We start from the raw sequence: 15,878 nt of genomic DNA, 5'->3' as shown, positions 1-15,878 counted from the left end.
TTCCCTCCAGTTCTTTCAACTCTTGCGCTGTAGGCTTTTTGGTCCTTCTTCACAATGACAAACATATGGGTCTCACAGACCCTCAGCAGCACCATATCAGCCAGTCATCAAAAACAGCCACCCAGGGTTAATTATAGCCATGCACGTGACCACAGTGGCATGAACTTGGTTGTGAACTGTGAGTCAAACTTTTCACATTGAGGGAAGACAAATTTGTCAGATTGTGCAGGAATTGGTGAGGCCTGAAAATTATTAAATTAATTATAAAAATGTTGGGGCCTACGGTACGACATGGGCTATTTGAATTTGCTTCCTCAGAATCGACTTTGTTACTTGAAGGCTGGCAGTATGTGTCTTTTTTTCTAATAAGTCACAGTCGTATGTTTTGAGATTTGATTTGATTTATTATTGTCAGATGTATTGGGATATGTTGCGTACTATACAGACAAAACATTCATGGAGTACATAGGGGAGAAGGAAAGGAGAGGATGCGAAAGTTTAAAGTTTATTTATTAGTCACAAGTAGGCTTACATTAACACTGCAATGAAGTTACTGTGAAAATCCCCCAGCCGCCACACTTTGCGCTTGTTCGGGTAAACTGAGGGAGAATTTAGCATGGCCAGTGCACTTAACCAACACGTCTTTCGGACTGTGGGAGGAAACCGGAGCACCCGGAGGAAACCCACACAGACAGTGACCCAAGCCGGGAATCGAACCGGGGTTCCTGGCACTGAGGCAGCAGTGCTAACCACTGTGCCACCGTGCCGCCGCAGAATATAGTGTTGCAGTTACAGATAGGGAGATGGGAAAGATCAGCTTAATATAAGGTAGGTCCATTCAAACGTCTGATGACAGCAGGGAAGAAGCTGTTCTTGAGTGGGTTGGTACGTGTCGCCAGACTTTTGTATCTTTTTCCCGACGAAAGAAGGTAGAAGAGAGAATGTCCAGGGGTGCGTGGGGTCCTTAATTATGCTGGCTGCTTTGCCAAGGCAGCAGGAAGTGTAGACAGTGTCAATGGATGGGAGGCTGGTTTGCATGATGGACTGGGCTACATTCACAGCCCTTTGTAGTTGATGGTTACGAAGACCAAGCTAGGAGAAAACAAAGCTGTGTTGCTGTCTGCTGGATTTTTTCCTCCTCGCTCTCGTTCTTGCTCTCTTTTCCTTTCTTTTCCTTTTTCTTTCTTTCCCTCTTTCCTTTTCTCTTTTCTTTCTTTGCCTTCAATCTTGCCTTTGCTTGCATTCTCCACTCTCTCCTGCGCTTCCCCTGAGTCCACACAATCAGAGGGTTTGTTACTGACGAGTTTGAAAATCAGTCCAGACCAGACCACCATGAGTGGTTGGTCCATCTAGCAAAATATATCAGTGATCCTGTTTTACACCATCTTCTGCAAACATTCTGTAATGCATGTACACCTGAAGACAGAGAAATTCATACAAAATACTTGGAAAGGAAGATGTGGCACAGTCTGTATGAACCCTCACTATTTGGTTTATTTAATTGTTCATGGGATTTGGGGGGGGGTGCGGTGCGGCGGCGGCGGGAGTTGCGCGGAGAGGGGAGGGGTCAAGAAGGAGAGCTGGAATGGAGAAGTGGAAAAATGGGAGTGAGAAAGAAGGATGATAAAATGGATGAATGCGATCTAACTAAATGAAATAAAATGAATGGAAATGGGGTGAAGGTGGAGGGGGCAGTTCAGGCTCTGAAGTTGTTGAACTCAATGTTCAGTCCAGAAGGCTGTAAAATGCCCAATCAAGCTTGCTGCTTTGTCCCGGATGGTGTCGAGCTTGTTGATGGAGCTGCACTTATCCAGGCAAGTCGCGCTCTTGACTTGTGCCGAGTAGATGATGGAGAAGCTTTGAAGAGTCAAGAGGGGAATTACTTGCCATAAAAATTCCAGCCTCTTGACCTGCTCTTGCAGATGATGTCATATCACAGTATTTATATAGCTGGCCCAGTTCAGTCTGACGAACACCAAATCGTTTTTAACATTCAAAATGTTTAAAGGCCTGTATTCTAGACTTAATTTGAACCACCAGTTTAGACCATGCACACTCTTTTTGCTTACGTGGATTCTGTGCGGCCTTATTTATAAACCTGAAAACTGCTTATTATAAATATAAGTATGTTTGGAAGCAATTTCAAGGGTGTAATCTGTCTACATTTGGACGATAGTTATAAACCACTTGAACTTCACACTGGAGTGCAAGAGTCCCACAACCTGACTACATAATGCATAATCTTTCAGTGATGAATATCATGTTGTATTCAGCCTGCATGACAAGCACAAGTGAGTTTTGCATTGTGTTTTCAATATTTGTGACTCTTCCATTTTTTTTTTCTGTTTCTCATTTCAGGATGAATCTTAAAATTGTTAAAGAATTAAGTGATCGAGCAGCTCAAGGTCGAGCATATGGTAACCTAGGCAACACGCATTACCTTTTGGGAAACTATGACAACGCGATTGCATTTCACAAAGAGGTACAAATCAGTCTTTGTCTGTGACACTGCCGTGACTTGATGTGATGTCTTATTCTGAAAGTGTGTCTGGGGCTTGGGTCACTGTCTGTGTGGAGTCTGCATGTTCTCCCTGTCTCTGCGTGGGCTTCCTCCGGGTGCTCAGGTTTCCTCCCACAGTCCGAAAGACGTGCTGGTTAGGTGCATTGGCCGTGCTAAATTCTCCCTCAGTGTACCCGAACAGGTGCCGGAGGTGGCGACTGAGGAATTTTCATAATTACTTCATTGCATTTAATGTAAGCCTACTTGTGACATTAATAAATAAACTTAAAACATAAACTTAAAGGAGGGTGGGTGGGATCAGTATATTGAATTTGATGATCAGCCATAATCAAAATCAATCGCAGGCTCAAGGGGCCGAATGGCCCACTCCTGCTATTTTCTGTTTCTAAGAGCCATGCGTTTCTATTGCTAAGGGTAAGATTCATTGGAGGCTGTGACCCAGAAGATAGCATTACATGTGATAAGAATCTGAATTCTCACCCTTATTAGGATGCAACTCTGTCAGATACTGAGTTGGGAGTGGGAGTTAAGGACTTGCAATGGAAAGCAAACAGTCTAGTTTATAATGAAGAATCTCTACTAACTCAGCAACAGAGTCGATTTTAATCAGCTCACCACAGCAAACAGTCTACAGAGTCCATTTAAGAGTCTCCATGGGCTACAGAACTAATGACTTTTTTACACAGAGGGTGGTGGGTGCCCGCAGCTTGCTGCTGGGGGAGGTCTTGGAAACAGATACAATGGTGACTTTTCAGGGGCGTCTTGACAAATACATGAATAGGATGGGAATGGTGGGATATGGGGTCCCCAGAAGGGTAGGGGTTTTTAGTTCAGTCAGGCAGCACGGTCGGTGCAGGCTTGGAGGGCTGAACGGCCTGTTCCTGTGCTATAATTTTCTTTGTTCTGATTGGAACCACAAGAACTTCGGGGCTGCATGGTGGCACAGTGGTTTGCTTTGCTGCCTCACAGCACCTAGGACTCGGGTTCGATTCCCAACTTGGGTCACTGTCTGTGCGGAGTCTGCATGTTCTCCCTGTGTCTGCGTGGGTTTCCTCCGGGTGCTCCGGTTTTCTCCCATTGTCAGAAAGACTGGTTAGGTGCATTGGCCATGCTAAATTCTCCCTCAGTGTACCTGAACAGGCGCTGGACTGTGGCGACTAGGGAATTTTCACAGTAACTTCATTGCAGTGTTAATGTGAGCCTAGTTGTGACTAATAAATAAAATTCAACTAATAAATAAACTTTAACAACTCCTGATAATTATTCAACAAAACGCAGTGAGTTGAGGACAGTCGCAGAATGGAAAATGTGCGCAAAATCAGTCTCTTATAACTGTGTGTGATTGACAGGAAAATTACCTGATCATCTCCAAATGTCCCAGAAGGGTGGCACCACTTTCTGCAGCTAGTCTTATGACAGCTGTACTATTGGGATTGAGAAGCTGCCATTGTCAATACATGGGCGCTACTGGCCAGGTGACTGAATCATCTGCGTAACATATGAAAGCTCTGAGCCTCCATATGGTTAGTGTTGAGTACTGACTAATGCAGGGGGAATTGACGTTGTTCGATGGTGAAATCCGATTGCAGAGCCTTCATATTTATAATGCTGCAGGTTAAAGAGATGGGATGTCTGTATGCTATTGATTCTCAGTGGAAAATTCATTAGATAAGCCACAAATGTTCAGAAAGTAAACCAGCACATAAATATTAATAATAGATTTTTAATAGAATTGCTGGATAACTAATTAATTTTTCATCCCTCTTGTGTTTAGAGAAGTGGAAGAGTAAGCTCAAGGGCATAAAGGCGGAGGCAATGGCCTAGTGGTATTATTGCTAGACTATTAATCCGGAAACCCAGCTAATTTCCCCTGGAGAACCGGGTTCGAATCCCGCCACAGCAGGATGGTGGAATTTGAATTCCATAAAAAATGTCTGAAATTAAGGATCTCCTGGTGACCATGAAACCATTGTCGATTGTCAGAAAAACCCATCTGGTTTACTAATGTCTTTTAGGAAAGGAAATCTGCCATCCTTACCTGGTCTGGCCTACATGTGACTCCAGAGCCACAGCAATGTGGTTGACTCTTAACTGCCCTCCAAGGGCAACTAGGGATGGGCAATAAATGCTGGCCAGCCAGCGACGCCCATGTCCCACGAATGAATAAAAAATAAATTCAATGCTAAATTACAAGTCATGTCAATCATCTAATACCAGGTGGTTGGTTGTGTTGTGGAGGGGATGGATCTTGGTTCCAAGTGCAAGGGAATGTGGTGGTTAGTAATCCAGAGGTCCAGACCAATGCTCAGAGGACATGGGTTCAAATCCCACCTTGGCAGCTGGTGGAATTTAACTTCAATTGATAAATCTGGAATATAAAGCTATGACAACTGTCATTAATTGTTGTAAAAAACCTATCCGGTTCATTGTCTGCAAAGAAATCTTCCCTCTTCAGCCAGCCTGGCGTACATGTGTCTCCAGACCCACAGCAATGTGGTTGCCTCTTAACTACTCACAGCAGTGGCCGTGCAAGAGCAAGTAGGGATGGGTGATTCCCACATCCCATTAAAGAATAAAGGGGAAAAGGTGAATTCTAAAACCCAACTGACATTCAGTGGATGGGTAATCAAGAGAAAAAAATGGATCAATCCTTGTCTCCTGGCTGTTGAGAAATAAGTTGGTCGTTATGTGGAGACTCAAGAGAAACTACAGTATTTCTTACAGCAAGAAGGTTAAGGAAAAACCAAACCAAAGTAGTCAGAATTATATTGGATTTTGATGGGACGTACGGGCACCAATTGTTTCATCTGACACGTGGTTGGATAACCAGACGTCATAGATTTAAAATAGTAGACGGCAACTGAGAAGCATTTTTCTTGCACAACACCTTGAACACACTGCCTGGAATAACAGGGGAAGCAAATTCCATCAGAGCTTTCAAAAGGCAATTGGACATATACGCGAAGAAGGCTAATTTGCAGGTTTATGGGAAGAAATGGAGGTAGATAGGTTCTTGATTAATAAAGGGGATCAGGGGTTATGGGAAAAAGGCAGGAAAATGGGGATGAGAAAAATATCAGACATGATTGAATGGCGGAGCAGACTGGATGGGCCGAGTGGCCTAATTCTGCTCCTATGTCTTATGGTTTAAACATGAGATGTGGGACTAAATGGGGTGGCTTCAAAGAGCTGGAACAAGAAAGTTGGGCCCAATGGTCTCCATCTGTGCTATGAGATTCTGTCAAAGGTGGAAGACTGGGAAGGGAGGTTGGGAAAAAGTCACCCATCCACTACCTTGGCAATGACAATTGCAGCAACACGGACCTGAATGAGGGTAAAGGGAACTCTTTTTTTTCCCTGTGCTGAGTTGGCAAAATCAGGGGGGACTGGTTCAGTGTTTGCACTAATGTTCTCAGCTCATTGTGTTCAGGCGTTTGCAAGGTGACGTTTGTGATTGAGCGTGTCATGATTGTCATTAGGCAGCACAGTGGGTTAGCATTGCTGCCTCACAGCGCCAAGGACTAGGTTCGATTCCCGGCTTGGGTCATTGTCTGTGCGGAGTCTACACATTTTCCCCTTGTCTGCATGGGTTTCCTCTGGGTGCTCTGGTTTCCTCCCACAGTCCAAACATGGATTGGCCATGCTAAATCCCCCCCTTAGTGCCAGGGGGACTAGGCAGGGTAAATGCATTGGGTTATGGGAATAGGGCCTGGTGGGATTATGGTCGGTGCAGATGGGCCAAATGGCCTCCTTCTGCACTGTAGGGATTCTGATTCTGTGATTTTGTACGGGGCTTTCCCGAAATGAAATTCCTTGCCTTTTCTCCCTTTTTGTCTCCACTCTTTCATACAGTCTGGGCAATATTCTTCTTTAACATTGCACTCTCGTTTGTTCCGTGGATAATTTTGAAGCCTGGATGTTGTATACAGCATTAGATTAGAATCCTTACAGTGGGATGGTAGCACAGTAGCACAGTGGTTAGCACTGCTGCTTCACAGCTCCAGGGACCTGGGTTCAATTCCCGGCTTGGGTCACTGTCTGTGTGGAGTTTGCACATTCTCCTAGTGTCTGCGTGGGTTTCCTCCGGGTGCTCCGGTTTCCTCCCACAGTCCAAAGATGTGCGGGTTAGGTTGATTGGCCATGCTAAAAATTGCCCTTGGTGTCCTGAGATGCATAGGTTAGAGGGATTAGTGGATAAATATGTAGGGATATGGGAGTAGGGCCTGGGTGGGATTGTGGTTGGTGCAGACTCGATGGGCCGAATGGCCTCTTTCTTTACTGTAGGGTTTCTATGATTTCTATGAGTGCAGACGGAGGCCATTTGGCCCATTGAGCCTGCACCGAGAACAGTCCCCGCCCCAGTAACACTCATATTTACCCTTCTAGTCCCTGTGACACTAAGGGCCAATTTAGCGTGGCCAACATGCCTTTGGAGTGTGGGAGGAAACCGGAGCACCCGGAGGAAACCCACACAGACATGAGAAGAACGTACAAACTCCACACGGACAGCCACCGAGGGCCAGAATTGAACCTGGGTCCCTGGCGCAGTGAGGCAGCAGTGGTAACCACTGTGCCACTGTGTTGCCCCCATGGGTTTTTGCCCATGATCATCCTCTCTGACTGTCTCACAGTACTATTACATGGAAGCCTGATATCAGACCTATGCTATCACGGATTTTCAGCAGCTTCAAGGAAGAATCATCGAATAGAATTATAGAATCTCGATAGTACAGAAGACAACCATTCGGCCCATCGAGCCTGCACCGACAACAATCCCACCCAGGCCCTATCCCCATAACCACACACATTTACACTGCTAATCCCCCTGACACTAAGGGGCAATTTAGCATGGCCAATCCACCTAACCCGCACATCTTGGGAGTGTGGGAGGAAACCAGAGCACCTGGAGGAAACCCATACAGACACGGGGAGAACGTGCAGACTCCGCACAGAGAGTCAGCCAAGCTGGGAATTGAACCCAGTTCCCTCGTGCTGTGAGGTAGCAGTGCTAACCATTGGGCCACCATGCTGTCCCAAAGATGCCCAAGAGTGGGTTCAGCACTGGTGAACTTTCCCCTTTCCCATTCCTTCCACTTGAGGGACACAAATGATGTCAGGATTAAGAGAATCGTCAGACAAGCTCCTCATTTCATCCTTCTCTTTTGTTGCTGCAATAAAATTCACAGGAAGATTAAACATGTTCGTTCCCCTGTATTTCAGAAATTTCCTTGGAGAATGCTTAGCCTTGAGGCCAAGCAAATTAAACATGCTTTTAGTTTGAGAGTCCAAAATGAATGAAAATGGCAAGTTATGCAAAATGTTTATCGATGAATGGATATTTTCAATGTTTTCAATGTGTTCCAGTGGAGTGATCACCACTCCACCATGTGGAGTGATTGGGCTGAATGGCCTGTTTCTATGCTGTATATTCTGTGTAGTAATGAGGGGTGAACAGTGGGCGTCTAAAATGCATGGCTGTATCTAAAATTAAGTTCATTTTTTTAGTGTCACAAGTAGGCTTACATTAACACTGCAATGAAATTACCGTGAAAATCCCCTAGTCACTACACAGTGGCACAGTGGCTCGCACTACTGCCTCACAGCGCCAGGGACCCAGGTTGGATTCCTGGCTTGGGTCACTGTCTGTAGGGAGTCTGCACATTCTCCCCATGTCTGCGTGGGTTTCCTCCGGGTGCTCCAGTTTCCTTCCACAGCCCGCTGGTTAGGTGCATTGGCCGTGCTAAATTCTCCCTCCGTGTACCCGAACAGGCGCCGGAGTGTGGCGACTAGGGGATTTTCACAGTAACTTCATTGCAGTGTTAATGTAAGCTTGCTTGTGATGCTAATAAATAAACTTAAACTTAAAACTCCGGCCCCCGTTCGGGTACACGGAGGGAGAATTTAGCATGACCAATGCACCTAACCAGCACGTCTTTCGGACTGTGGGAGGAAAGCGGAGCACCCGGAGGAAACCCACACAGACACGGGAAGAACGTGCAAACTCCACACAGGTGGTAACCCAAGCTGGGAATTGAACCCAGGTCCCTGGCGCTGCGAGGCAGCAGTGCTAACCACCGTGCCACCTAATATCTGCTCTTCAGGTGTTTACAGCTATCAGCCTATTTCACAATTCTTTAGCAAGGTAACACAACAGCAGACTCTGGCAGGCGAAAATTGCTTTGATTATCACGGTTATCGGAGACTGTTTTCTCTAGGGGGCGCTGGTGTCAAATAGGAATTTTAACCTGGTTTGTTCTTTAAAAAGTAGTCAGAGTCACTCAGTAAAATGAATGCATTCGCCCATTAGACAACCCTTGTGCAAATGTTCAATTTGAAAGAATAATTAGCGGATGATGGAAAATACTTCGTCATCAGTAAAGCTGTGAATAATGTAGAGTTCCTGCAATACCTAATACGTTGGTTTTGAGTGATTGAGACACCCAGGAGATATGACTTGACTTTTAAAAATGTTCTTTTCAGCGTCTTTCGATAGCAAAAGAATACGGGGATAAAGCAGCTGAGCGAAGAGCCTACAGCAACCTTGGAAATGCGCACATATTCCTGGGAAAGTTTGACTTGGCTGCTGATTATTACAAGTAAGATTTCTTTTGCTTGGTACGCAGGGACAGGAGGAGGTCACTCAGCCCCTGGTTCTGCTCGGTCACGCCACTAGATTGTATCTTCATCAATCCTCCTTCCTTTCCTGACCCGTGATAACCGAACAATAATCCATTTCATCTCCCTGTCAGTGGCCAGGATTTTACAGCCCCTCCAGCCCAGTGGGATGTTACTGCCCCACCAAACTGAATGGAAATTTAAATGGCTTGCCGCATCGAATGTAGCCGGCACAGTGGTTAGCACTGCTGCTTCACAGTGCTGGGGACCCAGGTTCAATTCTGGCTTCGGGTCACTGGCTGTGTGGAGTTTGCACGTTCTCCCCGTGCCTGCGTGGGTTTCCTCCGGGCGCTCCGGTTTCCTCTCCCACTCTAAAGATATGCGGCTTAGGCGGATTGACCATGCTAAATTGCCCCTTAATGTCCCAAGATAGGAACATAGAAACTAGAAGCAGGAGTAGGCCATTCGGCCCCCTTCGAGCCTGCTCCGTCATTCAACTTGATCGTGGCTGATCATCGAATTCAATATCCTGATCCCCCCCCCCTCCTGCCATATCCCTTGATCCTTTTAGCCCCAAGAGCTATATCTAATTTCTTCTTGAAATCAGACAACGTTTTGGCCTCAACTACATTCGATGGTAGTGAATTCCACACATTCATCACTCTCTGGGTGAAGAAATGAAGATGTGTAGGTTAGATGGATTTGCCATGGTAAATGTGTGGGGTTACAGGGATACAGTGAGGTAAGAAGCAGGCCTGGGTAAGATACTCTGTTACTGAGTCTGTGCAGCGGTGCAGACTCAATGGGCTGAATGGCTCTTATGCAGTGTAGGGCTTCTATGGTTCCATCTGCTGGTTTTGTGGCGGGGCGGTGGGGGAGTGGGTGTTACACCATGGCAGGGCCTTAAAATCCTGGCCAATATTTTCTAATGAAGCCCAGGTTCATTTTAAGGCTATGTTCCTTGCTCTGTTCCCACCGTCCCCCCCCACCCCAATTATCACCACCACCAGAGGAGATGGGGGTAACATTCAGTTCCTTATCATCACATGCATCTCAGTTAGATCTCCCTTCATCGTCTATATTCAAGGGAATACGAATCTGGTCCATACAACCTGTTCTCATAATTTAACCATTCTAACGTGGTTCAACAGTGACATGGTTTTGAATTACTTGGGTTATTTTTTGAGAAGAACAGTTCATGTGTCAATTTAGTAGATTGTTTTGGAGTGGGCGATGTTAGGGTACCAGATCAGAAACTCCAAGATATATTATGAAACTAGATTAGACCCCAACAATTTTTCTATTTTGGCATAAATGTGAGGAAAAGACGCTTTACTCCAGGAGCAATTCCACTGACAGATTAAGAACTTCTAAAAACAAAACAAGCTTTGTTCATAACACAGTTTAAGTATAACTCTAACAAAACAAAAACAGATGAACTCTTAACCATTGAACAACCTTTAAATGTCAAAATGAAAAGAAGCAACTCTTAACTTCCAACTTATCACCATTCAGTTCCAATTAAGCAATATTTCTCTCTCAGACTTAAATACCACCCACCTAAGAAGTAGTTCGCAAGTCCAGACATACTTGCTTTAACCTTGGTTAACAGCTTTGGAGTGCAAAATAGCTGAAGACTCACCCTTGAGAGTAGAATGGAGGTGGGTGGAGGTCAGTGTTAAATACAGTTGGACATTGCAGGGTTCAGGAAAGTACAGCTGCAGGTGGTTACATAATTCGGAAAGTGAGACAATGCTTAGATGGGGGATGAGGATATTTATGACCTGGGACCGTGGGGGAATGGAAACTCATTGCACTAGGATGATGGGGCAGGATCATACATCACTGAATGAGGCCATTTGGCCTGTCATGCTGTGCTGGCTCTTTGGCACCATCCAGTTAGCCCCACCACCTACTCCTTTCCCAAGTCCTGTAAATTTTCCCCTTCAAGCATTAATCCAATTTTCTTTTGAAAGTTGCTATTGAATCTGCTATCCACCATTCTGTCACACACCACCTTCCAGATCACAACGATGCCCTCACTTTGACACCTCCGGCCCCGTAGCCAATCATCTTGAACCTTTGCCTGGTTACTGTCATTGGAAACAGTTTCTATTTCACCCACCCCCCACCCCTGCTTATTTTAATCCATCAAAAACGTCTCATGATGTTGCACATATTTATTTAATCTCCTTTGCTTTAAGGAGAAACAACCTCAGTTTTTCTCGCTTCTCCATGTAATTGAAATCCCTCGTCCCTGGTACAATGCTTGCAAATCTCCTCTGTGCCCGGGATTGAATGTGTGACTCCAACTGGGGTATGGTCAGTATATTTTGAAGGTTTGGCGTAACTTTGTTTTTGTACTCAATGCCAAGGTTCCCACCTGCTTTTTTAATAGCCAGCTTGACTTGCCCAGCCACTTCCAAAGATTTGCAAACATAACGATTGTCATTTCGAAAGAAGAGTAAGGTCAGGTCTGGAGGTGACAAGGAATGGATGGATCAACAGCAGGATTTAGGTAGGGGTGGAGTGCAGCCATGTTCTGAAGCTGAAGGTATGGAATGTTGCTGATGGAGTCTGAAGTAACTCCTCAGAGGCCGATGTCCCTTCACCAGATTCCCTTCATTTACCAACCTACCTCCATTCCTCCGAGTGCTTCAGGTACACAGTCAGAATCCAGAGTGTCAGTAGCCCTGACGCTCCCTTATTTACATACAGGTGAGGCTCCCTGATTGGGCAGGCTATCATTACCAATCTTTTTGGCAAACCAAATAAACTAACTCAAGTTAACAAGGGGATAAATTGAAAAGGGCAGCTCCCAAAAAGGAGGGGAACCGCTCGAAACAAAAGACAAATGCGGAAAGGAAACTTAAAACATCAAATCAAAATGTGATTCAAGGGGTCAATAATGCACCCCAGTCCCTGCGGTGCTCAGTGGGCATGGAAGGCATTAAGGGTGCCCTTGGACATTGCATGTTCCCTCTCCAGGGACACCCGGCTGCGAACATAGACGCGGTAGAGGGGCAGACAGTTGGGTCGGACGGCCCCCTCGGTCGCCGCAAGCAATCATTACCTCAATCAGGGAGCTCATACTCCAAGAGGTTAACCTCATGGGCCTCGGTGAAGTCATTGCAGAGTGGATGTGGAGTTTGAAGTGCAACTTGAGGTCAGGCAAGATCCAGAGGTTGCAGTACGATGGGACTCTGCCTGAGTGGGCAACCGAAGGTGGGGGATGAGATTGGATCAGTGACGGTGCATAACATCTCTGGAGGAAGTAACTTCCAAGGATGTTGAGCTGTTGAACTGTAGGGTAATCCAAAAATTAGACAGATGGGCATGGAGACGGGCAGCTTGGCAACATTCATAGGGTGGGTCTTGAACCCTCAACCTTCTGAATCAAAAGCTCAATTGTTGAGCTGCAGCCAATGCTGTTATGGAACTCCCACATGATGGTTTGCTTGATGGAGCAGAATGGAGTTTCGCACATAAACATTCGAGTCCAGAAATTACAATTGGATAATCATCTGTCCTTTTCAAAGGACAAAGAAAATTACAGCACAGGAACAGGCCCTTCGGCCCTCCAAGCCTGCACCGACTAAGCTCCCCGTCTGAACTAAAACCCCCTACCTTTCCAGGAAACACATCTCTCTATTCCCACCCTATTCATGTATTTGTCAAGACGCCCCTTAAAAGTCACTATCATATCTGCTTCCACTACCTCCCCCGGCACCGAGTTCCAGGCACTCACCACCTTCTGTGTAAAAAAAGCTTGCCTCATACATCTCCTTTAAACCTTGCCCCTCGCACCTTAAACCTATGCCCCCTAGTAATTGACTCTTCCACCCTGGGAAAAAGCTTCTGACCATCCACTCTGTCCATGCCCCTCATAATCTTGTAGACTTCTATCAGGTCGCCCCTCAACCTCCGTCATTCCAGTGAGAACAAACCAAGTTTCTCCAACCTCTCCTCATAGCTAATGCCCTCCATACCAGGCAACATCCTGGTAAATCTTTTCTGTACCCTCTCCAAAGCCTCCACGTCCTTCCAGTAGTGTGGCTACCAGAATTGAACACTATATTCCAAGTGCGGCCTAACTGAGGTTCTATAAAGCTGCGAGATGACTTGCCAATTTTTAAACTCCATGCCCCGGTTGATGAAGGCAAGCATGCCATATGCCTTCTGGTCGACCTTCTCCGCCTGTGTTGCCAGTTTCAATGACCTGTGTACCTGTACATCCAGATCCCTCTGCCGAGGGGAACCTAAGGGTTCTGCCATTTACTGTATATTTCCTATCTGTATTAGACCTTCCGAAATGCATTACCTCACATTTGTCCGGATTAAACTCCATCTGCCATCTCTCTGCCCAAGTCTCCAACCAATCTATATCCTGCTGTATCCTCTGATTGTCCTCATCGCTATCCGCAATTCCACCAACCTTCATGTTGTACGTTTGCGGACTAATCAAACCAGTTATGTTTTCCTCCAAATCATTTATTTTCTTTTATATTACCGACAGCAGAGTGTGTTGTTGCATCATTGCAGCTAGATTTCAGGCTTCAGTTTGTTCCTCTGTCTATTTATACAAATCTAATTTTTCACATAAGTTGCCTGTAATGCATTTGTCGTTATAGTTTCATCGAGGATTTTTAGAGAGCATCAGTCTCCTTTCTCCATCCCAAACCAACTCTCCAAGCACATTTCAACGACAGTTGGCCTGAAAAAGATGGTGTTGGATTGCCAAGTTTTTTTTTCAAATTTAGAAACATTTATGAGTCTCAAGTTTTAAAAAAAAAAGTTGCTTCTTAGTTGTGGGCTCTTGCCACAATTCCCAATTTCCCACAAGACGTAAAACTGCAGCTGCTAGCCAGAAGGTCATCCTGGGGGTTAATGACTGCATAACAATGAGTAAGATTATTAAACAGGCTCCTGTCTCTGCACTTGGCAATGCAGTCACTGTGTTGGAATGGATAGTGATCTGCAGCAGACGTTAAGCCATGTGTTAGTCTTGGTGACACATGATCAACTTTAGGAGAACGCACATCCGTCATGTACTCAGAATTAGAATTCATTCCCATTGTACAGAATTCCAGTGTGGCAAAATCCATTTCCTTTATTCCCCCTGTACAGTTTCTAAAGAACTGCATCTTGTCTTCATTGATGAGAATTCTTTCTGTACACCATGGAAGTGAACTCTCTCAATCGTGTATGTACATGTACTGCTCCGTATGGATTAGCACAGCACTAGGGACCCGGGTTCAATTCCGGCCTCAGGTCACTGTCTGTGCAGAGTCTTCACATTCTCCCCGCATCTGCGTGGGTTTCCTCCAGATGCTCCGATTTCATAGAATCATAGAATAGTAGAATCCCCACAGTAGAGAGGAGGTCATTCGGCCCATCAAATCTGTACTGACCGCAATCCCATCCAGGCCCTATTCCCGTAACCCCACGCATTTACCCTGCTAATCCCCCTGCATGGCCAATCAACCTAATCCTGTACATCATTGGACAGTAGGAGGAAACTGGAGCACCCAGAGAAAACCCACGCAGACATGAGGAGAACGTGCAAACTCCACACGGACAGTGACCCAGGGCCGGAGTTGAACCTGGGACCCTGGTGCTGTGAGGCCTCAGTGCTAACCACTGTGTCACCTCCCACAGTCCGAAAGACATGCTGGTTAGATGCTCTGGCCACACTAAATTCTCCCTCGGTGTACCCGAACAGGGGCTGTAGTGTGGCAACTAAGGGTTTTTCACAGTAACTTAATTGCAGTGTTAATGTAAGCCTACTTGTGACACTAATAAATCAACTTAAAATAAACCTCGTGTTAGGGGGATTAGCAGAGTTAGGGCTTGGGTGTGATTGTTGTTGCTGCAGGCTCGATGGGCCTAATGGCCTCCTTCTGCACTATAGGGATTCAATACTAAGAGAATCCCAACTTTAGATTCCTGGTCACCTTGGAATTATAGAATCCTGAAGTGCACAAGGGGGTCAATCGATGCTTTAATACAGCCAGCTCCTTGAAAGAGCCACCAATTATATTTATGTACTCTAGTATCTGAAGTAAGACTTTACCTGTAAATCTACCAAGTTCTTTGCGTAATGGGAATGATGGTAACCATGTATTTCTTTCAATTTCCGCCGTACAGTAGTTGCACTCTGTTATTGCAGTTCAACTACTTTGGCTGGGTTTGGATCCTTTGCTGAATTCTGCACTGCATAATTTGAACAATGAGCTGGTTTGGTAGTTGTGAAAAAAAGCCGTGTCCTTGTTGAAGTAGCTTTCTTCTATTTTGGGATTGATCAATAGGTACGCAGTGTTCTGAGACGAGTACTTTAAATTACAGCTCTTGGAATTATGTTGTCTGCAAGTAACACCTGCCTGGGCTACTGACATTGAGAGTTGGTGGTTGTAATCTAGGAACCTTTACCGAGCATTACCTTAAAGCCTCAGGCGGAGGTTTAAGTTAATTTCCCTTTTTATCTTGGAAAGAGATATGGTCTGTAACTCCTATCAGATTGTGTACTTAATCTCCTCGACTTTTCAAAAAACATTTCTTTTTAAAAACTGCATTAAAATCTACCCTCCAGCCACGAAGGCTGTTGATATTTGTTTTCAAATTGTTCTGATTCTCTCACGTCAACCCAATCCCTCCAGCCAACTTTCAGGTGTGGTGGAGTGATGCTCAATTCGTGCTTTTCACTTTCCCCACGCTAACCTGATTCGATGTTGTAAATGCGTCG

At 45.4% G+C, this 15,878-nt stretch overlaps 1 protein-coding gene across 4 annotated transcripts in view; it reads left to right on the top strand.

Moving 5' to 3' along the window:
- gpsm1b (G protein signaling modulator 1b) overlaps nt 1-15,878 on the top strand; it is a 298,729-nt gene that overhangs the window by 128,272 nt on the left and 154,579 nt on the right. For all 4 annotated transcript variants that reach the window (XM_078226261.1, XM_078226258.1, XM_078226259.1 and 1 more), the window contains 2 exons: nt 2,359-2,482; nt 9,002-9,117. In XM_078226261.1, coding sequence (XP_078082387.1) covers nt 2,359-2,482; nt 9,002-9,117 — 240 coding nt within the window. The remainder of the gene's footprint in view (nt 1-2,358; nt 2,483-9,001; nt 9,118-15,878) is intronic.

The sequence above is a fragment of the Mustelus asterias genome, chromosome 13 (assembly GCF_964213995.1).
Source record: "Mustelus asterias chromosome 13, sMusAst1.hap1.1, whole genome shotgun sequence".
Lineage (NCBI taxonomy): Eukaryota > Metazoa > Chordata > Chondrichthyes > Carcharhiniformes > Triakidae > Mustelus > Mustelus asterias.
This window is presented reverse-complemented; position numbering and strand designations above follow the sequence as displayed.